The 27,500-nt window shown below is 44.9% G+C and overlaps 1 protein-coding gene across 1 annotated transcript in view; it reads left to right on the top strand.

The window, feature by feature from the left end:
* The window catches only part of cacna2d4a (calcium channel, voltage-dependent, alpha 2/delta subunit 4a), a 320,994-nt gene that overhangs the window by 280,446 nt on the left and 13,048 nt on the right, over positions 1-27,500 (top strand). Inside the window, exons 32-36 of the mRNA XM_071331829.1 lie at positions 9,160-9,230; positions 11,741-11,816; positions 22,716-22,768; positions 25,381-25,436; positions 25,637-25,654. Of these exons, the coding sequence (XP_071187930.1) occupies positions 9,160-9,230; positions 11,741-11,816; positions 22,716-22,768; positions 25,381-25,436; positions 25,637-25,654 (274 nt within the window). The remainder of the gene's footprint in view (positions 1-9,159; positions 9,231-11,740; positions 11,817-22,715; positions 22,769-25,380; positions 25,437-25,636; positions 25,655-27,500) is intronic.

Here is a 27,500-nt window from a genome sequence, read left to right on the forward strand (position 1 = left end):
CATAGTAGTGTATAACTGTAGTGTCCCAGAACAGAGGAACCAGTCCATAGTAGTGTATAACTGTAGTGTCCCAGAACAGAAGAACCAGTCCATAGTAGTGTATAACTGTAGTGTCCCAGAACAGAGGAACCAGTCCATAGTAGTGTATAACTGTAGTGTCCCAGAACAGAGGAACCAGTCCATAGTAGTGTATAACTGTAGTGTCCCAGAACAGAGGAACCAGTCCATAGTAGTGTATAACTATAGTGTCCCAGAACAGAGGAACCAGTCCATAGTAGTGTATAACTGTAGTGTCCCAGAACAGAGGAACCAGTCCATAGTAGTGTATAACTGTAGTGTCCCAGAACAGAGGAACCAGTCCATAGTAGTGTATAACTGTAGTGTCCCAGAACAGAGGACCAGTCCATAGTAGTGTATAACTGTAGTGTCCCAGAACAGAGGACCAGTCCATAGTAGTGTATAACTGTAGTGTCCCAGAACAGAGGAACCAGTTCATAGTAGTGTATAACTGTAGTGTCCCAGAACAGAGGAACCAGTTCATAGTAGTGTATAACTGTAGTGTCCCAGAACAGAGGAACCAGTCCATAGTAGTGTATAACTGTAGTGTCCCAGAACAGAGGAACCAGTTCATAGTAGTGTATAACTGTAGTGTCCCAGAACAGAGGAACCAGTTCATAGTAGTGTATAACTGTAGTGTCCCAGAACACAGGAACCAGTCCATAGTAGTGTATAACTGTAGTGTCCCAGAACACAGGAACCAGTCCATAGTAGTGTATAACTGTAGTGTCCCAGAACAGAGGAACCAGTCCATAGTAGTGTATAACTGTAGTGTCCCAGAACAGAGGAACCAGTCCATAGTAGTGTATAACTGTAGTGTCCCAGAACAGAGGAACCAGTCCATAGTAGTGTATAACTGTAGTGTCCCAGAACAGAGGAACCAGTCCATAGTAGTGTATAACTGTAGTGTCCCAGAACAGAGGAACCAGTCCATAGTAGTGTATAACTGTAGTGTCCCAGAACAGAGGAACCAGTCCATAGTAGTGTATAACTGTAGTGTCCCAGAACAGAGGAACCAGTCCATAGTAGTGTATAACTGTAGTGTCCCAGAACAGAAGAACCAGTCCATAGTAGTGTATAACTGTAGTGTCCCAGAACACAGGAACCAGTCCATAGTAGTGTATAACTGTAGTGTCCCATAAACAACAGCTGGAGGAAAGGCCTCGTAGGAACTTAGTGTCTAATCTCTCCACTGGGACAGAGGGAAAACACATCACACACCAGAGGCCCATTACACTGGGCTTGGCTCCTGACTAATTGTTTTGCTGGTTTTTATTGTCAGTGTATCGACTTAGAGGCTTCCAAGCTTCCAGTGCCGTGTTAGAATGGTGTTTATCTAGGAAACACCTTATCTATCCTCTCTGTAGACCAGATAGGTTGGATATTGTCTCCTTAGTCCATGTAATATATTGCTTACCACACGCTCGTGGTGTAATCTGTCTGTGTGTGTGTGTGTGTGTGTGTGTGTGTGTGTGTGTGTGTGTGTGTGTGTGTGTGTGTGTGTGTGTGTGTGTGTGTGTGTGTGTGTGTGTGTGTGTGTGTGTGTGTGTGTGTGTGTGTGTGTGTGTGTGTGTGTGTGTGTGTGTGTGTGCAGGAAAGCTTGGTGGGTAAAGCCAGCTGATCCTGTCAACATGAAACAGAGATGAGAAAACATGCTTGATCCACTGTCCTACTTCCTGCACCCTTCGGGCAGCACGATTTACAGATGGAAATGGTCCATTTACACCAATGACAGCACACGTCACTCAATTCAGCGCTTCCTAGTTCCATGTATCAAACCATGCATCAAAGTTATTTCAGTTATATTAAAACCAGGAAAATCTGGAGAGTCCCCTACTGATTATAGACCCATAAGTTTAATCAATTGTGACAATAAAATAATAAGTAAGTTTATAAGCAATAGCTTGGTACAAGTCTTACTACACGTGATACATATCAATCAAACACGGTTTATTAAAAATAGACACAAACAAATGCAAGAACGTGATTCAGTTTAATACAATATGCAACAAAAAAAAACAAGATGCAGACAAGATATAGATTTATTAATAATGGCTGTTGTTACGGAAAAGGCTTTCGACCCTCTTGAATGGCCTTTTCTATTCAAAACTTTGGAAGCTTTCAACGGTACAGCTGAAATAATACAATTTATCAAAATATTATATACTGTATATATCCCCTAAAGCAAAAATATACACAAAAATATACACAAATAATACATGGAATTGCTTTAGAAAGGGGCACAAGACAAGGATGTCACCTCTCCCCCTCCTGTTTTCACTGGCAATTGAACCGCTTGCAGAAAGAATTAGACAAGACCCAAACGTATACAGGTATCAGTATTGGTAAACATGAACATAAACTAAACTTATTTACAGATGATCTCCTGATATTCCTGACCAATATTGAAAACTCAAGGCCCCCCTTTGTTAAACCTATTTTCAGATTACTCAAAAATCTCAGGATATAAAATAAAACGTGGGGGAAAAAACAGAAAAAACGGCAATAGGTAAAATAATAACTCAGGATCTACAGCAATCCTTTAAGGGGACCACAACCAATATGAAATACTTAGGGTCGGTTGGAACCAACATTATTTTCGAACCGTTTCGTTCTGAACACAACGCCTTTTGTTCCGCTCCACTGTTCTGACCAGCAAAACAAAGTTCTGAACCGGTACAAACCCCCCAAAACTACTGGTTTATGTATCGTTCCTTTCTGTTCCTTTTTTAATCTGTGAAATATTTTTTTTTTTACATTTAGCTCATTAAATGACTTAATTGATCCGTGCGGATAGAGCATGCAAGCTAGTTGTTTACATGTGTGATGGACAGACAAGTGTAGCCTATGGTGCAAGATGCGACAGAAATGTTATGGGTGGGGAGAGAGCATAGCCTAGTGGTTAGAGTGTTGGACTAGTAACCAAAAGGTTGCAAGATCGAATCCCCGAGCTGACAAGGTACAAATCTGTCGTTCTGCCCCTGAACAAGGCAGTTAACCCCCTGTTCCCCGGTAGGCCGTCATTGAAAATAAGAATTTGTTCTAAACTGACTTGCCTAGTTAATAAATAAAGGTAAAATAAAACATTTTAAATTTAAAAAGATTGATATGAAATCAGATCTAGTTAAATGGAACAGTCTTCCCAGAAATCTTACAGGTAGAATAAACATCTTCAGAATGGCATGGCTCCCAAAGTTTTATACATTTATTTTCGGTAATACCAATTACCACACCGAAGACATTCTTTAAAAATGTATACTCAGTCACAACAGACTTTATATGGGCAAATAAAAAGGAACATTTTACATCTCCCTGAGTCTGAGAGTGGTGTTAACCTTGTATCAACTCACTACCCAAGGCTTTTCTACATCTAGTTAAATGCACCAGAGAGGAAGACTGGGTCCATGTTGAAGATGCTCATCCATCGCCAGAATCTCCTTATGTCTCTATTTTCAAAGGATAAAGAACTATTAAAAACCTCATATTTAAGAACACTATAACAATACGGAAGAAAATGAAACGTGTTCTACAAGACCCAATATCACTCCCTAAAACACCACCCCACGGAACAATCCTTGCATAGTTTTCCAGAACTCTCTGATAAATTGGTCCACATGGAAAACTAAAGGCATAGAAACTGTAAATTACTTGTTAATAGGAAATATCTTTATTTCCATGACAGCTTTAAAAAGTCATTTTGGATCGACCAATGTAGATATGTTAAAATACCTTAAAAGTTGTATCCAGCATCACAACATGTCTATTTGAAATCGTTAGGACATCAGCGCAATCGAGAGTGAATCCTATTTGAGTCAGAAAAGGTTCTTCATATGAAAGGTGAAGCTACACACAACCTTGCGGAGCGCCTGTCCAACTGACAATCTAAACCACTGGAACCAAGACATAAAATGAACTGATATTGGCACAAGATGGAGGGGATGTTGGAAGGTCACTGGTGAAGGCAGAGCTGGTGAAGACATGGCATGAGTGTCATGCAGCCTCGCGGCCGGCTGACCCACAGTCCAAACACACACACACACACACACACACACACACACACACACACACACACACACACACACACACACACACACACACACACACACACACACACACACACACACACACACACACACACACACACACACACACACACACACACACACACACCAAACACACACACAAACCCATCAAACACAACATGAGTTATTCTCAGCTGAGGAGCAACGAGGCGTCCTAATCACAGCCCCTGGGAAACAGCTAGTTATTGTGTTGTCACTTTTCTGTCTGTGTCTTAAAATAATTAAAACTCTTTCAGTTTCCTAGTTGTATTGTGTCTATGCCTGTGGAACAGGGAGGAGGGGGGAGTAATTGTAGCCAACTGTCTCAGTTCATATTTTATCAGTGTGGGGGCGGCAGGTAACCTAGTTGCTAGAGTGTTGGGCCAGTAACCGAAGGGTTCCTGAGCCTGTCGATCTGCAAGGCACTTAACTTTAATTGTTCCAGGGCCGTCAATAATGGCTGGCCGTGACCCCACTCTCTGAGGGTGTCTCAGGTAGAGTGGGATATGCACAAAACACATTTCCATTTAGCCTCACACGGTACATGTGGAAAACAGGACAAATATGAGCCTGTTTGAACGTGTGTTTGTGTTTGAGCAGTACTGCCTTAAAACTAAAATAGGTCACAGGAAACATAGTCTATCTCCACGTACCTAAATTGAAGCACCTCTGCAGGCACACACACACAGACACAGACACACACACAGACACACACACACACACACACACACACACACACACACACACACACACACACACACACACAGACACACACACACACACACACACACAGACACACACACACACAGACACAGACACAGACTAAAATAGGTCACAGGAAACATAGTCTATCTCCACATACCTAAATTGAAGCACGCGCAGGCACACACACACACACACACACACACACACACACACACACACACACACACACACACACACACACACACACACACACACACACACAGACACAGACACAAACTGTAGTGTAAAATGACAAATAAAATTATGAATGAACGTATGAGTGGGCTAACACAGTCTTTAGCTCAGTGGCTAACACAGTCTTTAGCTCAGTGGGCTAACACAGTCTTTAGCTCAGTGGGCTAACACAGTCTTTAGCTCAGTGGGCTAACACGGTCTTTAGCTCAGTGGGCTAACACAGTCTTTAGCTCAGTGGCTAACACAGTGTTTAGCTCAGTGGGCCAACACGGTCTTTAGCTCAGTGGGCTAACACAGTCTTTAGCTCAGTGGGCTAACACAGTCTTTAGCTCAGTGGGCTAACACGGTCTTTAGCTCAGTGGGCTAACACGGTCTTTAGCTCAGTGGGCTAACACGGTCTTTAGCTCAGTGGGCTAACACAGTCTTTAACTCAGTGGGCTAACACAGTCTTTAGCTCAGTGGGCTAACACAGTCTTTAGCTCAGTGGCCACCACAGTCTTTAGCTCAGTGGGCTAACACAGTCTTTAGCTCAGTGGGCTAACACAGTCTTTAGCTCAGTGGGCTAACACAGTCTTTAGCTCAGTGGGCTAACACAGTCTTTAGCTCAGTGGGCTAACACAGTCTTTAGCTCAGTGGGCTAACACAGTCTTTAGCTCAGTGGGCTAACACAGTCTTTAGCTCAGTGGGCTAACACAGTCTTTAGCTCAGTGGGCTAACACAGTCTTTAGCTCAGTGGGCTAACACAGTCTTTAGCTCAGTGGGCTAACACAGTCTTTAGCTCAGTGGGCTAACGCAGTCTTTAGCTCAGTGGGCTAACACAGTCTTTAGCTCAGTGGTCTAACACAGTCTTTAGCTCAGTGGGCTAACACAGTCTTTAGCTCAGTGGGCTAACACAGTCTTTAGCACAGTGGGCTAACACAGTCTTGTGATGCCCAGATGACCCAGATCAAACCCAATCACTCACACTGGACATTACATCCCATGGTACACTGCCAGAGATATTACTTAGCAAAGAGGTCTCAATGAGTCGAGACTGCTCCTTTACGACTTTGTGAGTCCTTCAAATAAAATGTCCTAGTAAACTGAAAGCCCTAGGACCCAACCCAAATCCTCAGAGGTAGTAGAATAGTGGAACAGAGTCCACCGCAGGCTAGTAGAGGAGAGACGACTACGGACACTCAAACACTAGCTGTCCTCTATACACCTGACCTCTACCTCTACCTCTACCCAGCTGATGAGCTGTCCTCTATACACCTGACCTCCACACCTCTACCTCTACCCAGTTGAAGAGCTGTCCTCTATACACCTGACCTCCACACCTCTACCTCTACCCAGCTGATGAGCTGTCCTCTATATACCTAACCTCCACACCTCTACCTCTACCCAGCTGATGAGCTGTCCTCTATACACCTGACCTCCACACCTCTACCTCTACCCAGCTGATGAGCTGTCCTCTATACACCTGACCTCCACACCTCTACCTCTACCCAGTTGAAGAGCTGTCCTCTATACACCTGACCTCCACACCTCTACCTCTACCCAGCTGATGAGCTGTCCTCTATATACCTAACCTCCACACCTCTACCTCTACCCAGCTGATGAGCTGTCCTCTATACACCTGACCTCTACCTCTACCTCTACCCAGCTGATGAGCTGTCCTCTATACACCTGACCTCCACACCTCTACCTCTACCCAGCTGATGAGCTGTCCTCTATACACCTGACCTCTACCTCTACCCAGCTGATGAGAATCCTCTATACACCTGACCTCCACACCTCTACCTCTACCCAGCTGATGAGCTGTCCTCTATACACCTGACCTCCACACCTCTACCTCTACCCAGCTGATGAGCTGTCCTCTATACACCTGACCTCCACACCTCTACCTCTACCCAGTTGAAGAGCTGTCCTCTATACACCTGACCTCCACACCTCTACCTCTACCCAGCTGATGAGCTGTCCTCTATATACCTAACCTCCACACCTCTACCTCTACCCAGCTGATGAGCTGTCCTCTATACACCTGACCTCCACACCTCTACCTCTACCCAGCTGATGAGCTGTCCTCTATACACCTGACCTCCACACCTCTACCTCTACCCAGTTGAAGAGCTGTCCTCTATACACCTGACCTCCACACCTCTACCTCTACCCAGCTGATGAGCTGTCCTCTATATACCTAACCTCCACACCTCTACCTCTACCCAGCTGATGAGCTGTCCTCTATACACCTGACCTCCACACCTCTACCTCTACCCAGCTGATGAGCTGTCCTCTATACACCTGACCTCCACACCTCTACCTCTACCCAGCTGATGAGCTGTCCTCTATACACCTGACCTCCACACCTCTACCTCTACCCAGCTGATGAGCTGTCCTCTATATACCTAACCTCCACACCTCTACCTCTACCCAGCTGATGAGCTGTCCTCTATACACCTGACCTCCACACCTCTACCTCTACCCAGCTGATGAGCTGTCCTCTATACACCTAACCTCCACACCTCTACCTCTACCCAGCTGATGAGCTGTCCTCTATATACCTAACCTCCACACCTCTACCTCTACCCAGCTGATGAGCTGTCCTCTATACACCTGACCTCCACACCTCTACCTCTACCCAGCTGATGAGCTGTCCTCTATATACCTAACCTCCACACCTCTACCTCTACCCAGCTGATGAGCTGTCCTCTATATACCTGACCTCCACACCTCTACCTCTACCCAGCTGATGAGCTGTCCTCTATACACCTAACCTCCACACCTCTACCTCTAACCAGCTGATGAGCTGTCCTCTATACACCTAACCTCCACACCTCTACCTCTACCCAGATCACTCACTTCAATACAGTACAGGTGACAGGTGACATGCCAGTGAGAAATAAACCACTCAACCAAGCAAAACAGTACAAAACAGCCTGGCTGGATCAAAATGAATAATTTAACTTGTACAGTGGACTACATGGGAACGTCACTGGAGGAGAGGTGGAGATAGAGAGGGAGAAGTAGAGAGAGAGGGAGAAGTAGAGAGAGAGGGAGAGGTGGAGAGAGAGGGAGAGGTGGAGAGAGAGAGGGAGAGGTAGAGAGAGAGGGAGAGGTGGAGGAGAAGGAAGAGGTAGAGAGAGAGAGGGAGAGGAGAGAGAGAGAGGGAGAGGTAGAGGGAGAGGTAGAGAGAGAGGGAGAGGTAGAGAGAGAGAGGGAGAGGTAGAGAGAGAGGGAGAGGTAGAGAGAGAGAGGGAGAGGTAGAGAGAGAGGGAGAGGTAGAGAGAGAGGGAGAGGTAGAGAGAGAGGGAGAGGTAGAGAGAGAGGGAGAGGTAGAATGGGGGAAAGATGTTTGTTGTTTTCCACTTTGCCAAATGAGGTGAAAGGAAAACTTCCTAGGGAGGGAGGGAGGGAGGGAGGGAGGGAGGGAGGGAGGGAGGGAGGGAGGGAGGATATAAACCACTGTAAAACAGATGAGGATTATAGTAAATGTGGTAGTGTATTATATAATGTGGTAGTGTATTATATAATGTGGTAGTGTATTATATAATGTGGTAGTGTATTATATAATGTGGTAGTGTATTATATAATGTGGTAGTGTATTACATAATGTGGTAGTGTATTATATAATGTGGTAGTGTATTATATAATGTGGTAGTGTATTATATAATGTGGTAGTGTATTACATAATGTGGTAGTGTATTACATAATGTGGTAGTGTATTACATAATGTGGTAGTGTATTACATAATGTGGTAGTGTATTACATAATGTGGTAGTGTATTATATAATGTGGTAGTGTATTATATAATGTGGTAGTGTATTACATAATGTGGTAGTGTATTATATAATGTGGTAGTGTATTATATAATGTGGTAGTGTATTACATAATGTGGTAGTGTATTACATAATGTGGTAGTGTATTATATAATGTGGTAGTGTATTACATAATGTGGTAGTGTATTATATAATGTGGTAGTGTATTATATAATGTGATTGTGTACTATATAATGTGATAGTGTGTGTTACATTTACTCTGCTGTCAAAAACGGCGTGTATGACAATGTTAACGGTATCGTTGTAAAGACAGCGTGGTCTTCTCCCTGTCTGTCCGTCTCTAGGTGGGGAAGTTCTTTGGAGAAGTTGACGGCTCAGTGATGGCACGCCTTATCAAGATGGGCATGTTCAAAAGGTAAGACAGCAGTCTTGATAATACCTTTTACTGTTCTATATCTCATGATAACACCTTTTACTATTCTATATCTCATGATAATACCTTTTACTGTTCTATATCTCATGATAGTACCTTTTACTGTTCTAAATCTCATGATAACACCTTTTACTGTTCTATATCTCATGATAATACCTTTTACTGTTCTATATCTCATGATAATACCTTTTACTGTTCTATATCTCATGATAATACCTTTTACTGTTCTATATCTCATGATAATACCTTTTACTGTTCTATATCTCTCTCATGATAATACCTTTTACTGTTCTATATCTCATGATAACACCTTTTACTCTTCTATATCTCATGATAATACCTTTTACTGTTCTATATCTCATGATAGTACCTTTTACTGTTCTATATCTCATGATAATACCTTTTACTGTTCTATATCTCATGATAATACCTTTTACTGTTCTAAATCTCATGATAACACCTTTTACTGTTCTATATCTCATGATAATACCTTTTACTGTTCTATATCTCATGATAATACCTTTTACTGTTCTATATCTCATGATAATACCTTTTACTGTTCTATATCTCATGATAATACCTTTTACTGTTCTATATCTCATGATAATACCTTTTACTGTTCTATATCTCATGATAATACCTTTTACTGTTCTATATCTCATGATAATACCTTTTACTGTTCTATATCTCATGATAATACCTTTTACTGTTCTATATCTCATGATAATACCTTTTACTGTTCTATATCTCATGATAACACCTTTTACTCTTCTATATCTCATGATAATACCTTTTACTGTTCTATATCTCATGATAGTACCTTTTACTGTTCTATATCTCATGATAATACCTTTTACTGTTCTATATCTCATGATAATACCTTTTACTGTTCTAAATCTCATGATAACACCTTTTACTGTTCTATATCTCATGATAATACCTTTTACTGTTCTATATCTCATGATAATACCTTTTACTGTTCTATATCTCATGATAATACCTTTTACTGTTCTATATCTCATGATAATACCTTTTACTGTTCTATATCTCTCTCATGATAATACCTTTTACTGTTCTATATCTCATGATAATATCTTTTACTGTTCTATATCTCATGATAATACCTTTTACTGTTCTATATCTCATGATAATACCTTTTACTGTTCTATATCTCATGATAATACCTTTTACTGTTCTATATCTCATGATAATACCTTTTACTGTTCTATATCTCATGATAGTACCTTTTACTGTTCTATATCTCATGATAATACATTTTACTGTTCTATATCTCTCTCATGATAATACCTTTTACTGTTCTATATCTCATGATAATACCTTTTACTGTTCTATATCTCATGATAATACCTTTTACTGTTCTATATCTCATGATAATACCTTTTACTGTTCTATATCTCTCTCATGATAATACCTTTTACTGTTCTATATCTCATGATAATACCTTTTACTGTTCTATATCTCATGATAATACCTTTTACTGTTCTATATCTCATGATAATACCTTTTACTGTTCTATATCTCTCTCATGATAATACCTTTTACTGTTCTATATCTCATGATAATACATTTTACTGTTCTATATCTCATGACAATACCTTTTACTGTTCTAAATCTCATGATAACACCTTTTACTGTTCTATATCTCATGATAATACCTTTTACTGTTCTATAGCTCATGATAATACCTTTTACTGTTCTATATCTCATGATAATACCTGTTACTGTTCTATATCTCATGATAATACCTTTTACTGTTCTAAATCTCATGATAACACCTTTTACTGTTCTATATCTCATGATAATACCTTTTACTGTTCTATATCTCATGATAATACCTTTTACTGTCCTATATCTCATGATAATACCTTTTACTGTTCTATATCTCATGGTAATACCTTTAACTGTCCTATATCTCTCTCATGAAAATACCTTTTACTCTCTCATTTTAGGTCTCAAACTGCTTAACGTTGTAAAACCCTTGTCATGTTGCGTGTGGTTATTAGTGTAACATACCATACTGTGTGTCATCACAGGGTTAGCCCTTTGATTTGATTGGCTGGGTCGGGTTTCTCTTACATCTACTGTACACCCTTTCCCCTTTATAGTGCACTACTTTTGACCAGGGCCCATAGGCAATAGGGCGACATTGGGGACATCCCCATCTCTTTCATCATCTAGCTGCGTTGAGGATGTTTCAGCTGTGTCTCTGATGTAGAAACACTCCTGAGTGAAGTGATGCTGTCTAGAACAGGTCACAGAAATGTGAGTGCTTGATTTAAGAGGATATTACGCAACCTGTTTCTGTGCATCTCTGTGTGTGTGTGTGTGTGTGTGTGTGTGTGTGTGTGTGTGTGTGTGTGTGTGTGTGTGTGTGTGTGTGTGTGTGTGTGTGTGTGTGTGTGTGTGTGTGTGTGTGTGTGTGTGTGTGTGTGTGTGTGTGTGTGTGTGTGTGTGTGTGTGTGTGTCTTCAGGGTATCTCTGTACGACTATCAGGCCATGTGTAAGATGGGAGGACATTCTGCCAGCAGTGCCAGACCCCTTCTTAGTGTGAGTATACATTTAAACTGCAGTCTCTGTGTGTGTTCATGGATGTGTGTGTGTTCATGGATGTGTGTGTATTTGTCTGAATACTGCATGTATGTGTGTATTTGTCTGAATACTGTATGTATGTGTGTATTTGTATGAATACTGTATGTATGTGTGTGTTTTTTGTGGTATCTGTACTTTACTTAACTATTTATATTTTTGACAACTTTTACTTCACTACATTCCTAAAGAAAATAATGTATTTTTTACTCCATATATTTTCCCTGACACCCAAAAATACTCGTTACATTTCGAATGCTTAGCAGGACAGGAAAATGTCAAATTCAAGAGAACATCCCTGGTCATCCCTACTGCCTCTGATCTGCCAGCTCACTAAACACAAACTCATCCCTACTGCCTCTGATCTGCCAGCTCAGTATTCACAAACTCATCCCTACTGCCTCTGATCTGCCAGTTCAGTAAACACAAACTCATCCCTACTGCCTCTGATCTGCCAGCTCAGTATACACAAACTCATCCCTACTGCCTCTGATCTGCCAGCTCAGTAAACACAAACTCATCCCTACTGCCTCTGATCTGCCAACTCACTAAACACAAACTCATCCCTACTGCCTCTGATCTGCCAACTCACTAAACACAAACTCATCCCTACTGCCTCTGATCTGCCAGCTCACTAAACACAAACTCATCCCTACTGCCTCTGATCTGCCAGCTCAGTAAACACAAACTCATCCCTACTGCCTCTGATCTGCCAGCTCAGTATACACAAACTCATCCCTACTGCCTCTGATCTGCCAGCTCAGTAAACACAAACTCATCCCTACTGCCTCTGATCTGCCAGCTCAGTAAACACAAACTCATCCCTACTGCCTCTGATCTGCCAACTCACTAAACACAAACTCATCGCTACTGCCTCTGATCTGCCAACTCACTAAACACAAACTCATCCCTACTGCCTCTGATCTGCCAGCTCACTAAACACAAACTCATCCCTACTGCCTCTGATCTGCCAGCTCAGTAAACACAAACTCATCCCTACTGCCTCTGATCTGCCAACTCACTAAACACAAACTCATCCCTACTGCCTCTGATCTGCCAACTCACTAAACACAAACTCATCGCTACTGCCTCTGATCTGCCAACTCACTAAACACAAACTCATCCCTACTGCCTCTGATCTGCCAGCTCACTAAACACAAACTCATCCCTACTGCCTCTGATCTGCCAGCTCAGTAAACACAAACTCATCCCTACTGCCTCTGATCTGCCAACTCACTAAACACAAACTCATCCCTACTGCCTCTGATCTGCCAGCTCACTAAACACAAACTCATCCCTACTGCCTCTGATCTGCCAGCTCAGTAAACACAAACTCATCGCTACTGCCTCTGATCTGCCAACTCACTAAACACAAACTCATCGCTACTGCCTCTGATCTGCCAACTCACTAAACACAAACTCATCCCTACTGCCTCTGATCTGCCAACTCACTAAACACAAACTCATCCCTACTGCCTCTGATCTGCCAACTCACTAAACACAAACTCATCCCTACTGCCTCTGATCTGCCAACTCACTAAACACAAACTCATCCCTACTGCCTCTGATCTGCCAACTCACTAAACACAAACTCATCCCTACTGCCAACTCACTGAACATAAACTCATCCCTACTGCCTCTGATCTGCCAACTCACTAAACACAAACTCATCCCTACTGCCTCTGATCTGCCAGCTCACTAAACACAAACTCATCCCTACTGCCTCTGATCTGCCAGCTCACTGAACACAAACTCATCCCTACTGCCTCTGATCTGCCAGCTCACTAAACACAAACTCATCCCTACTGCCTCTGATCTGCCAAGTCACTAAACACAAACTCATCCCTACTGCCTCTGATCTGCCAGCTCACTAAACACAAACTCATCCCTACTGCCTCTGATCTGCCAGCTCACTAAACACAAACTCATCCCTACTGCCTCTGATCTGCCAGCTCACTAAACACAAACTCATCCCTACTGCCTCTGATCTGCCAGCTCACTAAACACAAACTCATCCCTACTGCCTCTGATCTGCCAGCTCACTAAACACAAACTCATCCCTACTGCCTCTGATCTGCCAACTCACTGAACACACACTCATCCCTACTGCCTCTGATCTGCCAAGTCACTAAACACAAACTCATCCCTACTGCCTCTGATCTGCCAAGTCACTAAACACAAACTCATCCCTACTGCCTCTGATCTGCCAACTCACTGAACACACACTCATCCCTACTGCCTCTGATCTGCCAAGTCACTAAACACAAACTCTTCCCTACTGCCTCTGATCTGCCAGCTCACTAAACACAAACTCATCCCTACTGCCTCTGATCTGCCAGCTCAGTAAACACAAACTCATCCCTACTGCCTCTGATCTGCCAGCTCAGTAAACACAAACTCATCCCTACTGCCTCTGATCTGCCAACTCACTAAACACAAACTCTTCCCTACTGCCTCTGATCTGCCAGCTCACTAAACACAAACTCATCCCTACTGCCTCTGATCTGCCAGCTCACTGAACACAGACTCATCCCTACTGCCTCTGATCTGCCAGCTCAGTAAACACAAACTCATCCCTACTGCCTCTGATCAGCCAACTCAGTAAACACAAACTCATCCCTACTGCCTCTGATCTGCCAGCTCACTAAACACAGACTCTTCCCTACTGCCTCTGATCTGCCAGCTCACTAAACACAAACTCATCCCTACTGCCTCTGATCTGCCAGCTCACTGAACACAGACTCATCCCTACTGCCTCTGATCTGCCAGCTCACTAAACACAAACTCATCCCTACTGCCTCTGATCTGCCAGCTCACTAAACACAAACTCATCCCTACTGCCTCTGATCTGCCAGCTCACTAAACACAAACTCATCCCTACTGCCTCTGATCTGCCAGCTCACTGAACACAAACTCATCCCTACTGCCTCTGATCTGCCAACTCAGTAAACACAAACTCATCCCTACTGCCTCTGATCTGCCAGCTCACTAAACACAAACTCATCCCTACTGCCTCTGATCTGCCAGCTCACTAAACACAAACTCATCCCTACTGCCTCTGATCTGCCAGCTCAGTAAACACACACTCATCCCTACTGCCTCTGATCTGCCAACTCACTAAACACAGACTCATCCCTACTGCCTCTGATCTGCCAGCTCACTGAACACAAACTCATCCCTACTGCCTCTGATCTGCCAGCTCACTGAACATAAACTCATCCCTACTGCCTCTGATCTGCCAGCTCACTGAACACAAACTCATCCCTACTGCCTCTGATCTGCCAGCTCACTGAACACAAACTCATCCCTACTGCCTCTGATCTGCCAGCTCAGTAAACACAAACTCATCCCTACTGCCTCTGATCTGCCAGCTCACTGAACACAAACTCATCCCTACTGCCTCTGATCTGCCAGCTCAGTAAACACAAACTCATCCCTACTGCCTCTGATCTGCCAGCTCACTGAACACAAACTCATCCCTACTGCCTCTGATCTGCCAGCTCACTGAACACAAACTCATCCCTACTGCCTCTGATCTGCCAGCTCAGTAAACACAAACTCATCCCTACTGCCTCTGATCTGCCAGCTCACTGAACACAAACTCATCCCTACTGCCTCTGATCTGCCAGCTCAGTAAACACAAACTCATCCCTACTGCCTCTGATCTGCCAGCTCACTAAACACAAACTCTTCCCTACTGCCTCTGATCTGCCAGCTCACTAAACACAAACTCATCCCTACTGCCTCTGATCTGCCAGCTCACTAAACACAAATTCATCCCTACTGCCTCTGATCTGCCAACTCACTGAACACACACTCATCCCTACTGCCTCTGATCTGCCAACTCACTGAACACACACTCATCCCTACTGCCTCTGATCTGCCAAGTCACTAAACACAAACTCATCCCTACTGCCTCTGATCTGCCAGCTCACTAAACACAAACTCATCCCTACTGCCTCTGATCTGCCAGCTCAGTAAACACAAACTCATCCCTACTGCCTCTGATCTGCCAGCTCAGTAAACACAAACTCATCCCTACTGCCTCTGATCTGCCAGCTCACTAAACACAAACTCATCCCTACTGCCTCTGATCTGCCAGCTCAGTAAACACAAACTCATCCCTACTGCCTCTGATCTGCCAACTCACTAAACACAAACTCATCCCTACTGCCTCTGATCTGCCAGCTCACTAAACACAAACTCATCCCTACTGCCTCTGATCTGCCAGCTCAGTAAACACAAACTCATCGCTACTGCCTCTGATCTGCCAACTCACTAAACACAAACTCATCCCTACTGCCTCTGATCTGCCAGCTCACTAAACACAAACTCATCCCTACTGCCTCTGATCTGCCAGCTCAGTAAACACAAACTCATCGCTACTGCCTCTGATCTGCCAGCTCACTAAACACAAACTCATCGCTACTGCCTCTGATCTGCCAGCTCACTAAACACAAACTCATCCCTACTGCCTCTGATCTGCCAACTCACTGAACACACACTCATCCCTACTGCCTCTGATCTGCCAAGTCACTAAACACAAACTCATCCCTACTGCCTCTGATCTGCCAAGTCACTAAACACAAACTCATCCCTACTGCCTCTGATCTGCCAACTCACTGAACACACACTCATCCCTACTGCCTCTGATCTGCCAAGTCACTAAACACAAACTCTTCCCTACTGCCTCTGATCTGCCAGCTCACTAAACACAAACTCATCCCTACTGCCTCTGATCTGCCAGCTCAGTAAACACAAACTCATCCCTACTGCCTCTGATCTGTCAGCTCAGTAAACACAAACTCATCCCTACTGCCTCTGATCTGCCAACTCACTAAACACAAACTCTTCCCTACTGCCTCTGATCTGCCAGCTCACTAAACACAAACTCATCCCTACTGCCTCTGATCTGCCAGCTCACTGAACACAGACTCATCCCTACTGCCTCTGATCTGCCAGCTCAGTAAACACAAACTCATCCCTACTGCCTCTGATCAGCCAACTCAGTAAACACAAACTCATCCCTACTGCCTCTGATCTGCCAGCTCACTAAACACAGACTCTTCCCTACTGCCTCTGATCTGCCAGCTCACTAAACACAAACTCATCCCTACTGCCTCTGATCTGCCAGCTCACTGAACACAGACTCATCCCTACTGCCTCTGATCTGCCAGCTCACTAAACACAAACTCATCCCTACTGCCTCTGATCTGCCAGCTCACTAAACACAAACTCATCCCTACTGCCTCTGATCTGCCAGCTCACTAAACACAAACTCATCCCTACTGCCTCTGATCTGCCAGCTCACTGAACACAAACTCATCCCTACTGCCTCTGATCTGCCAACTCAGTAAACACAAACTCATCCCTACTGCCTCTGATCTGCCAGCTCACTAAACACAAACTCATCCCTACTGCCTCTGATCTGCCAGCTCACTAAACACAAACTCATCCCTACTGCCTCTGATCTGCCAGCTCAGTAAACACACACTCATCCCTACTGCCTCTGATCTGCCAACTCACTAAACACAGACTCATCCCTACTGCCTCTGATCTGCCAGCTCACTGAACACAAACTCATCCCTACTGCCTCTGATCTGCCAGCTCACTGAACACAGACTCATCCCTACTGCCTCTGATCTGCCAGCTCACTGAACACAAACTCATCCCTACTGCCTCTGATCTGCCAGCTCACTGAACACAAACTCATCCCTACTGCCTCTGATCTGCCAGCTCAGTAAACACAAACTCATCCCTACTGCCTCTGATCTGCCAGCTCACTGAACACAAACTCATCCCTACTGCCTCTGATCTGCCAGCTCAGTAAACACAAACTCATCCCTACTGCCTCTGATCTGCCAGCTCACTGAACACAGACTCATCCCTACTGCCTCTGATCTGCCAGCTCACTGAACACAAACTCATCCCTACTGCCTCTGATCTGCCAGCTCAGTAAACACAAACTCATCCCTACTGCCTCTGATCTGCCAGCTCACTGAACACAAACTCATCCCTACTGCCTCTGATCTGCCAGCTCAGTAAACACAAACTCATCCCTACTGCCTCTGATCTGCCAGCTCACTGAACACAAACTCATCCCTACTGCCTCTGATCTGCCAGCTCAGTAAACACAAACTCATCCCTACTGCCTCTGATCTGCCAGCTCACTGAACACAAACTCATCCCTACTGCCTCTGATCTGCCAGCTCAGTAAACACAAACTCATCCCTACTGCCAACTCACTAAACACAGACTCATCCCTACTGCCTCTGATCTGCCAGCTCAGTAAACACAAACTCATCCCTACTGCCTCTGATCTGCCAGCTCAGTAAACACAAACTCATCCCTACTGCCTCTGATCTGCCAACTCACTAAACACAAACTCTTCCCTACTGCCTCTGATCTGCCAGCTCACTAAACACAAACTCATCCCTACTGCCTCTGATCTGCCAGCTCACTGAACACAGACTCATCCCTACTGCCTCTGATCTGCCAGCTCAGTAAACACAAACTCATCCCTACTGCCTCTGATCTGCCAACTCAGTAAACACAAACTCATCCCTACTGCCTCTGATCTGCCAGCTCACTAAACACAGACTCTTCCCTACTGCCTCTGATCTGCCAGCTCACTAAACACAAACTCATCCCTACTGCCTCTGATCTGCCAGCTCACTGAACACAGACTCATCCCTACTGCCTCTGATCTGCCAGCTCACTAAACACAAACTCATCCCTACTGCCTCTGATCTGCCAGCTCACTAAACACAAACTCATCCCTACTGCCTCTGATCTGCCAGCTCACTAAACACAAACTCATCCCTACTGCCTCTGATCTGCCAGCTCACTGAACACAAACTCATCCCTACTGCCTCTGATCTGCCAACTCAGTAAACACAAACTCATCCCTACTGCCTCTGATCTGCCAGCTCACTAAACACAAACTCATCCCTACTGCCTCTGATCTGCCAGCTCACTAAACACAAACTCATCCCTACTGCCTCTGATCTGCCAGCTCAGTAAACACACACTCATCCCTACTGCCTCTGATCTGCCAACTCACTAAACACAGACTCCTCCCTACTGCCTCTGATCTGCCAGCTCACTGAACACAAACTCATCCCTACTGCCTCTGATCTGCCAGCTCACTGAACACAAACTCATCCCTACTGCCTCTGATCTGCCAACTCACTAAACACAAACTCATCCCTACTGCCTCTGATCTGCCAGCTCAGTAAACACAAACTCATCCCTACTGCCTCTGATCTGCCAGCTCACTGAACACAAACTCATCCCTACTGCCTCTGATCTGCCAGCTCAGTAAACACAAACTCATCCCTACTGCCTCTGATCTGCCAGCTCACTGAACACAAACTCATCCCTACTGCCTCTGATCTGCCAGCTCACTGAACACAAACTCATCCCTACTGCCTCTGATCTGCCAGCTCAGTAAACACAAACTCATCCCTACTGCCTCTGATCTGCCAGCTCACTGAACACAAACTCATCCCTACTGCCTCTGATCTGCCAGCTCAGTAAACACAAACTAATCCCTACTGCCTCTGATCTGCCAGCTCAGTAAACACAAACTCATCCCTACTGCCTCTGATCTGCCAGCTCACTGAACACAAACTCATCCCTACTGCCTCTGATCTGCCAGCTCAGTAAACACAAACTCATCCCTACTGCCTCTGATCTGCCAGCTCACTAAACACAAACTCATCCCTACTGCCTCTGATCTGCCAGCTCAGTAAACACAAACTCATCCCTACTGCCTCTGATCTGCCAGCTCACTGAACACAAACTCATCCCTACTGCCTCTGATCTGCCAGCTCAGTAAACACAAACTCATCCCTACTGCCTCTGATCTGCCAGCTCAGTAAACACAAACTCATCCCTACTGCCAACTCACTAAACACAGACTCATCCCTACTGCCTCTGATCTGCCAGCTCACTAAACACAAACTCATCCCTACTGCCTCTGATCTGCCAGCTCACTAAACACAAACTCATCCCTACTGCCTCTGATCTGCCAGCTCACTAAACACAAACTCATCCTTTGTAAATGTTGGACTGTGCCTATGGCTCTCCGTTAAAACAAATATATATGGTATTGTCTGGTTTGCTTAATATAAGAAATGTGAAATGATTTATACTTTTACTTTCGATACTTCAGTATATATTTTAGCTCTTAAATTTCCACCACTGATTACTGCTCTGGTAGGAGAGGATGTGGGTGTGAATTGATGCCTCGTGTCAGTGATTAGAAAAGAGAGGTTATTCACAGCAGACGTCTCATCCCTCATCACTGATTCCATTTCCTCTTGTTTCTCTGAGAGTCATTCTGTGTTGTGTATCTTTCTTTGTCGCGTACTGTGCTGCTGCTGCTCATTGGAAGTCTAGACTGGGTCACTGTGAAGCACTTTGTGACAAATGTTTCTCTCCTTCTCTGTCTCTCTCTCTCTCTCTCTCTCTCTCTCTCTCTCTCTCTCTCTCTCTCTCTCTCTCTCTCTCTCTCTCTCTCTCTCTCTCTCTCTCTCTCTCTCTCTCTCTCTCTCTCTCTCTCTCTCTCTCTCTCTCTCTCTCTCTCTCTCTCTCTCTCTCTCTCTCTCTCGCTCGCTCTCTCTCTCTCTCGCTCTCTCTCTCTCAATTCAATTCAATTCAATTCAAGGGGCTTTATTGGCATGGGAAACATGTGTTAACATTGCCAAAGCAAGTGAGGTAGGTAATATACAAAAGTCAAATAAACAATAAAAATGAACAGTAAACATTACACATACAGAAGTTTCAAAACAATAAAGACATTACAAATGTCATATTATATATATGCAGTGTTGTAACAATGTACAAATGGTTAAAGCACACAAGTTAAAATAAATAAACATAAATATGGGTTGTATTTACAGTGGTGTTTGTTCTTCACTGGTTGCCCTTTTCTTGTGGCAACAGGTCACAAATCTTGCTGCTGTGATGGCACACTGTGGAATTTCACCCAGTAGATATGGGAGTTTATCAAAATTGGATTTGTTTTCGAATTCTTTGTGGATCTGTGTAATCTGAGGGAAATATGTCTCTCTAATATGGTCATACATTGGGCAGGAGGTTAGGAAGTGCAGCTCAGTTTCCACCTCATTTTGTGGGCAGTGTGCACATAGCCTGTCTTCTCTTGAGAGCCATGTCTGCCTACGGCGGCCTTTCTCAATAGCAAGGCTATGCTCACTGAGTCTGTACATAGTCAAAGCTTTCCTTAAGTTTGGGTCAGTCACAGTGGTCAGGTATTCTGCCACTGTGTACTCTCTGTTTAGGGCCAAATAGCATTCTAGTTTGCTCTGTTTTTTTGTTAATTCTTTCCAATGTGTCAAGTAATTATCTTTTTGTTTTCTCATGATTTGGTTGGGTCTAATTGTGCTGTTGTCCTGGGGCTCTGTGGGGTGTGTTTGTGTTTGTGAACAGAGCCCTAGGACCAGCTTGCTTAGGGGACTCTTCTCCAGGTTCATCTCTCTGTAGGTGATGGCTTTGTTATGGAAGGTTTGGGAATCGCTTCCTTTTAGGTGGTTGTAGAATTTAACGGCTCTTTTCTGGATTTTGATAATTAGTGGGTATCGGCCTAATTCTGCTCTGCATGCATTATTTGGTGTTCTACGTTGTACACGGAGGATATTTTTGCAGAATTCTGCATGCAGAGTCTCAATTTGGTGTTTGTCCCATTTTGTGAAATCTTGGTTGGTGAGCGGACCCCAGACCTCACAACCATAAAGGGCAATGGGCTCTATGACTGATTCAAGTATTTTTAGCCAGATCCTAATTGGTATGTTGAAATTTATGTTCCTTTTGATGGCATAGAAGGCCCTTCTTGCCTTGTCTCTCAGATCGTTCACAGCTTTGTGGAAGTTACCTGTGGTGCTGATGTTTAGGCCGAGGTATGTATAGTTTTTTGTGTGCTCTAGGGCAACGGTGTCTAGATGGAATTTGTGGTCCTGGTGACTGGACCTTTTTTGGAACACCATTATTTTGGTCTTACTGAGATTTACTGTCAGGGACCAGGTCTGACAGAATCTGTGCAGAAGATCTAGGTGCTGCTGTAGGCCCTCCTTGGTTGGTGACAGAAGCACCAGATCATCAGCAAACAGTAGACATTTGACTTCGGATTCTAGTAGGGTGAGACCGGGTGCTGCAGACTGTTCTAGTGCCCGCGCCAATTCGTTGATATATATGTTGAAGAGGGTGGGGCTTAAGCTGCATCCCTGTCTCACCCCACGACCCTGTGTGAAGAAATGTGTGTGTTTTTTGCCAATTTTAACCGCACACTTGTTGTTTGTGTACATGGATTTTATAATGTCGTATGTTTTACCCCCAACACCACTTTCCATCAATTTGTATAGCAGACCCTCATGCCAAATTGAGTCGAAGGCTTTTTTGAAATCAACAATCAACTCTCTCTCTCTCTCTCTCTCTCTCTCTCTCTCTCTCTCTCTCTCTCTCTCTCTCTCTGTCTCTGTCTCTGTCTCTGTCTCTGTCTCTCTCTCTCTCTCCCCCTCTCTCTCTCCCCCTCTCTCTCTCTTTCTCTCGATCCCTCTCTCTCTCTCTCTCTCTCTCTCTCTCTCTCTCTCTCTCTCTCTCTCTCTCTCTCTCTCTCTCTCTCTCTCTCTCTCTCTCTCTCTCTCTCTCTCTCTGTCTCTCTCTCTCTCTCTCTCTCTCTCTCCCCCTCTCCCTCTCTCTCTCTTTCTCTCGATCCCTCTCTCTTTCTCTCAATCTCTCTCTCTCTCTCTCTCTCTCTCTCTCTCTCTCTCTCTCTCTCTCTCTCTCTCTCTCCCCCTCTCTCTCTCTTTCTCTCGATCCCTCTCCCTCTCCTCTCTACAGCCCTTCTATGGTCTGGCGGCTGCTCTAAAGTGGTTCCTCACCAACTTCCTACTGTAAGTGTGTCAGAGAGATCAGAGGTCATTGGCTGCTGGTAGCTAGTTAATTCTCAAGAGCCATTACAATTTATTGTCACTTGTTCTGTATGTATGGCTCTCTCCTTCTCCTCTTCTGTCCTTCACTCCTTCTCTCCCTCACTCCTTCTCTCCCTCCATCTCTCTTTCACACCTTCTCTCCCTCTCCCCATCACTCCTTCTCTTCCTCTCTCCATCTCCTTCTCTTCCTCTCTCCATCGCTCCTTCTCTTCCTCTCTCCATCTCTCCATCTCTCCCTCTCTCCATCACTCTTTCTCTTCCTCTCTCCATCACTCCTTCTCTTCCTTTATCCATCACTCCTTCTCTCCCTCACTCCTTCTCTCCCTCCATCTCTCTTTCACACCTTCTCTCCCTCTCCCCATCACTCCTTCTCTTCCTTTATCCATCACTCCTTCTCTTCCTTTATCCATCACTTCTTCTCTTCCTCTCTCCATCACTCCTTCTCTTCCTTTATCCATCACTCCTTCTCTTCCTTTATCCATCACTTCTTCTCTTCCTCTCTCCATCTCTCATTCTCTCCATCACTCCTTCTCTCCCTCATTCCATCACTCCTTCTCTCTCTCCCTCTCTCATCACTCCTTCTCTCCCTCTCTCCTTCACTCCTTCAGTCATTCACTCCCTCTCTCATTCTCTCCATCACTCCTTCTCTCCCTCTATCCCTCGTTCCATCACTCCTTCTCTCTCTCTCCTTCGTTCCATCACTCCTTCTCTCCCTCTCTCCTTCACTCCTTCAGTCATTCACTCCTTCTCTCATTCTCTCCATCACTCCTTCTCTCCCTCTATCCCTCGTTCCATCACTCCTTCTCTCTCTCTCCCTCGTTCCATCACTCCTTCTCTCTCTCTCTCTCTCTCTCTCTCTCCCTCTCTCCTTCACTCCTTCTCTCTCTCTCTCCCTCTCTCACTCACTCATTCTCTCTCTCTCTCCCTCTCTCCCTCACTCCTTCTCTCTCTCTCTCCCTCTCTCCTTCACTCCTTTCTCTCTCTCTCCCTCTCTCCTTCACTCATTCTCTCTCTCTCTCCCTCTCTCCCTCACTCCTCTCTCTCTCTCCCTCTCTCCTTCACTCCTTCTCTCTCTCTCCTTCACTCCTTCTCTCTCCCTCTCTCCTTCACTCCTTCTCTCTCTCTCCTTCACTCATTCTCTCTCTCTCTCCCTCTCTCCCTCACTCCTCTCTCTCTCTCTCCCTCTCTCCCTCACTCCTCTCTCTCTCTCCCTCTCTCCTTCACTCCTTCTCTCTCTCTCCTTCACTCCTCTCTCTCTCTCCCTCTCTCCTTCACTCCTTCTCTCTCTCTCCCTCACTCCTCTCTCTCTCTCCCTCTCTCCTTCACTCCTTCTCCCTCTCTCCTTCACTCCTTCTCTCTCTCTCCTTCACTCCTTCTCTCTCCCTCTCTCCTTCACTCCTTCTCTCTCCCTCTCTCCTTCACTCCTTCTCTCTCTCTCCTTCACTCCTTCTCTCTCCCTCTCTCCTTCACTCCTTCTCCCTCTCTCCTTCACTCCTTCTCTCTCTCTCCTTCACTCATTCTCTCTCTCTCTCCCTCTCTCCCTCACTCCTCTCTCTCTCTCTCCCTCTCTCCCTCACTCCTCTCTCTCTCTCCCTCTCTCCTTCACTCCTTCTCTCTCTCTCCTTCACTCCTCTCTCTCTCTCCCTCTCTCCTTCACTCCTTCTCTCTCTCTCCCTCACTCCTCTCTCTCTCTCCCTCTCTCCTTCACTCCTTCTCTCTCTCTCCTTCACTCCTTCTCTCTCCCTCTCTCCTTCACTCATTCTCTCTCTCTCTCCCTCTCTCCCTCCCTCCTCTCTCTCTCTCTCCCTCTCTCCCTCACTCCTCTCTCTCTCTCCCTCTCTCCTTCACTCCTTCTCTCTCTCTCCTTCACTCCTTCTCTCTCCCTCTCTCCTTCACTCCTTCTCTCTCTCTCCCTCTCTCCCTCACTCCTTCTCTCTCTCTCTCCCTCTCTCCCTCACTCCTCTCTCTCTCCCTCTCTCCTTCACTCCTTCTCTCTCTCTCTCCCTCTCTCCCTCACTCCTCTCTCTCTCTCCCTCTCTCCTTCACTCCTTCTCTCTCCCTCTCTCCTTCACTCCTTCTCTCTCTCTCCCTCCTCCTTCACTCCTTCTCTCTCTCTCCTTCACTCCTTCTCTCTCCCTCTCTCCTTCACTCCTTCTCCCTCTCTCCTTCACTCCTTCTCTCTCTCTCCTTCACTCCTTCTCTCTCTCTCTCCCTCTCTCCCTCACTCCTCTCTCTCTCTCCCTCTCTCCTTCACTCCTTCTCTCTCCCTCTCTCCTTCACTCCTTCTCTCTCTCTCTCCCTCTCTCCTTCACTCCTTCTCTCTCTCTCCTTCACTCCTTCTCTCTCCCTCTCTCCTTCACTCCTTCTCTCTCTCTCTCCCTCTCTCCCTCACTCCTTCTCTCTCTCTCTCCCTCACTCCTCTCTCTCTCCCTCTCTCCTTCACTCCTTCTCTCTCCCTCTCTCCTTCACTCCTTCTCTCTCTCTCTCCCTCACTCTCTTCTCTCTCTCCTTCACTCCTTCTCTCCCTCTCTCGTGCGTTCTCTTTGACTCATCTTCTTTCTTTCTCTCTGTAGGTTTTTACTGGAGTTCAACATCTGTGGTCTGTGGCACTCTGACCGCTTTGCTGAAGGTAACACAGTCCAGTAAAGAGCATTCGTTCCTATTCATCTCATTCAGCTTCCGTGTGTTGTGTTGCACTGTTTGGCTTCAATGTCCCAATCTGTGTGTCTCTCATGTTGTCTCCTGTCCTGACCACACCCACCCATGTCACCATCATCATCATCCTCATCACCTGTCAATCATTCTCACCACCTCATTCCTCCCACCCAGCCAAGCCTGGCTTCAAAGGTACAGATTAAACCTATTGGGTGTGTGTGTGTGTGTGTGTGCGTGTGTGTGTGTGTTTTGTATGGCAACAGACGATCAGAGGATGTACTGTATCTATCTAATCTATATCATCTATTTAAAGTTGATCAGGGTCAGATAAATTCACAGAAATGACAGCTAGTAAATAATTCAAGAGTCTGACATCTTGAAAGTGTATCCTTGTCCACAGTCATTAAGATGCCAATCATCATGAGTTGATAAGCTGTTATGATATGTTATGATATGTTGTTATGATATGTTATGATATGTTATGATATGTTGTTATGATATGTTATGATATGTTATGATATGTTGTTATGATATGTTATGATATGTTATGATATGTTGTTATGACATGTTATGATATGTTATGATATGTTGTTATGATATGTTGTTATGATATGTTATGATATGTTATGATATGTTATGATATGTTATGATATGTTATGATATGTTATGATATGTTATGATATGTTATGATATGTTGTTATGATATGTTATGATATGTTGTGATAAGTTGTTATGATATGTTATGATATGTTATGATATGTTGTTATGACAGCTGTAATATAGACAGACTCTTCACTTATTAGAACAATCTATCTGTTATTAACCCTGTTCCAGTCCCATGCAGTGACGACTGCCTGGTATCTCTGCATGGAAATGCATTGTGGTCTGGTCCAAAACACGGCCCAGTACTTTCCCTTAGCTCTGGTCCAAAACACGGCCCAGTACTTTCCCTTAACTCTGGTCCAAAACACGGTCCAGTACTTTCCCTTAGCTCTGGTCCAAAACACGGCCCAGTACTTTCCCTTAACTCTGGTCCAAAACACAGCCCAGTACTTTCCCTTAGCTCTGGTCCAAAACACAGCCCAGTACTTTCCCTTAGCTCTGGTCCAAAACACGGCCCAGTACTTTCCCTTAACTCTGGTCCAAAACACAGCCCAGTACTTTCCCTTAACTCTGGTCCAAAACACGGCCCAGTACTTTCCCTTAGCTCTGGTCCAAAACACAGCCCAGTACTTTCCCTTAGCTCTGGTCCAAAACACGGCCCAGTACTTTCCCTTAGCTCTGGTCCAAAACACGGCCCAGTACTTTCCCTTAGCTCTGGTCCAAAACACGGCCCAGTACTTTCCCTTAACTCTGGTCCAAAACACGGCCCAGTACTTTCCCTTAACTCTAGTCCAAAACACGGCCCAGTACTTTCCCTTAGCTCTGGTCCAAAACACGGCCCAGTACTTTCCCTTAGCTCTGGTCCAAAACACGGCCCAGTACTTTCCCTTAACTCTGGTCCAAAACACGGCCCAGTACTTTCCCTTAGCTCTGGTCCAAAACACGGCCCAGTACTTTCCCTTAGCTCTGGTCCAAAACACGGCCCAGTACTTTCCCTTAGCTCCTAGTCCTTCAGTGTTGGTCAATGTGAACGAACCAACAAGGTGTATGGGCTGGATGGAGTTCGGAGAAGGGGTTAAGGGTTAAGGGTTGCTTGCGACTCATGTTGGGCTCCCGAGTGGCTCAGTGGTCTAAGACACTGCATCTCAGTACAAAAGGTGTCACTGTAGTTCCTGGTTCGAATCCAGGCTGCATCACATCCGGCCGTGATTGGGAGTCTCATAGGACGGCGCACAATTGGTCCAGGTTTGGCCCGGGGTAGGCCGTCATTGTAAATAAGAATGTGTTCTTAACTGACTTTCCTAGTTAAATAAAGGTTAATTTTTTAAATATTGTTTATATATAATGATCTGTCATATATAATGATCCATCATCCAATGTCCTATCCCATGAGGGACTGGAGGTGTGTACGTTAGTGTGAGGGATTAGGACTGGA

The sequence above is a fragment of the Salvelinus alpinus genome, chromosome 11 (genome assembly GCF_045679555.1).
Source record: "Salvelinus alpinus chromosome 11, SLU_Salpinus.1, whole genome shotgun sequence".
Taxonomy (NCBI): Eukaryota; Metazoa; Chordata; class Actinopteri; order Salmoniformes; family Salmonidae; genus Salvelinus; species Salvelinus alpinus.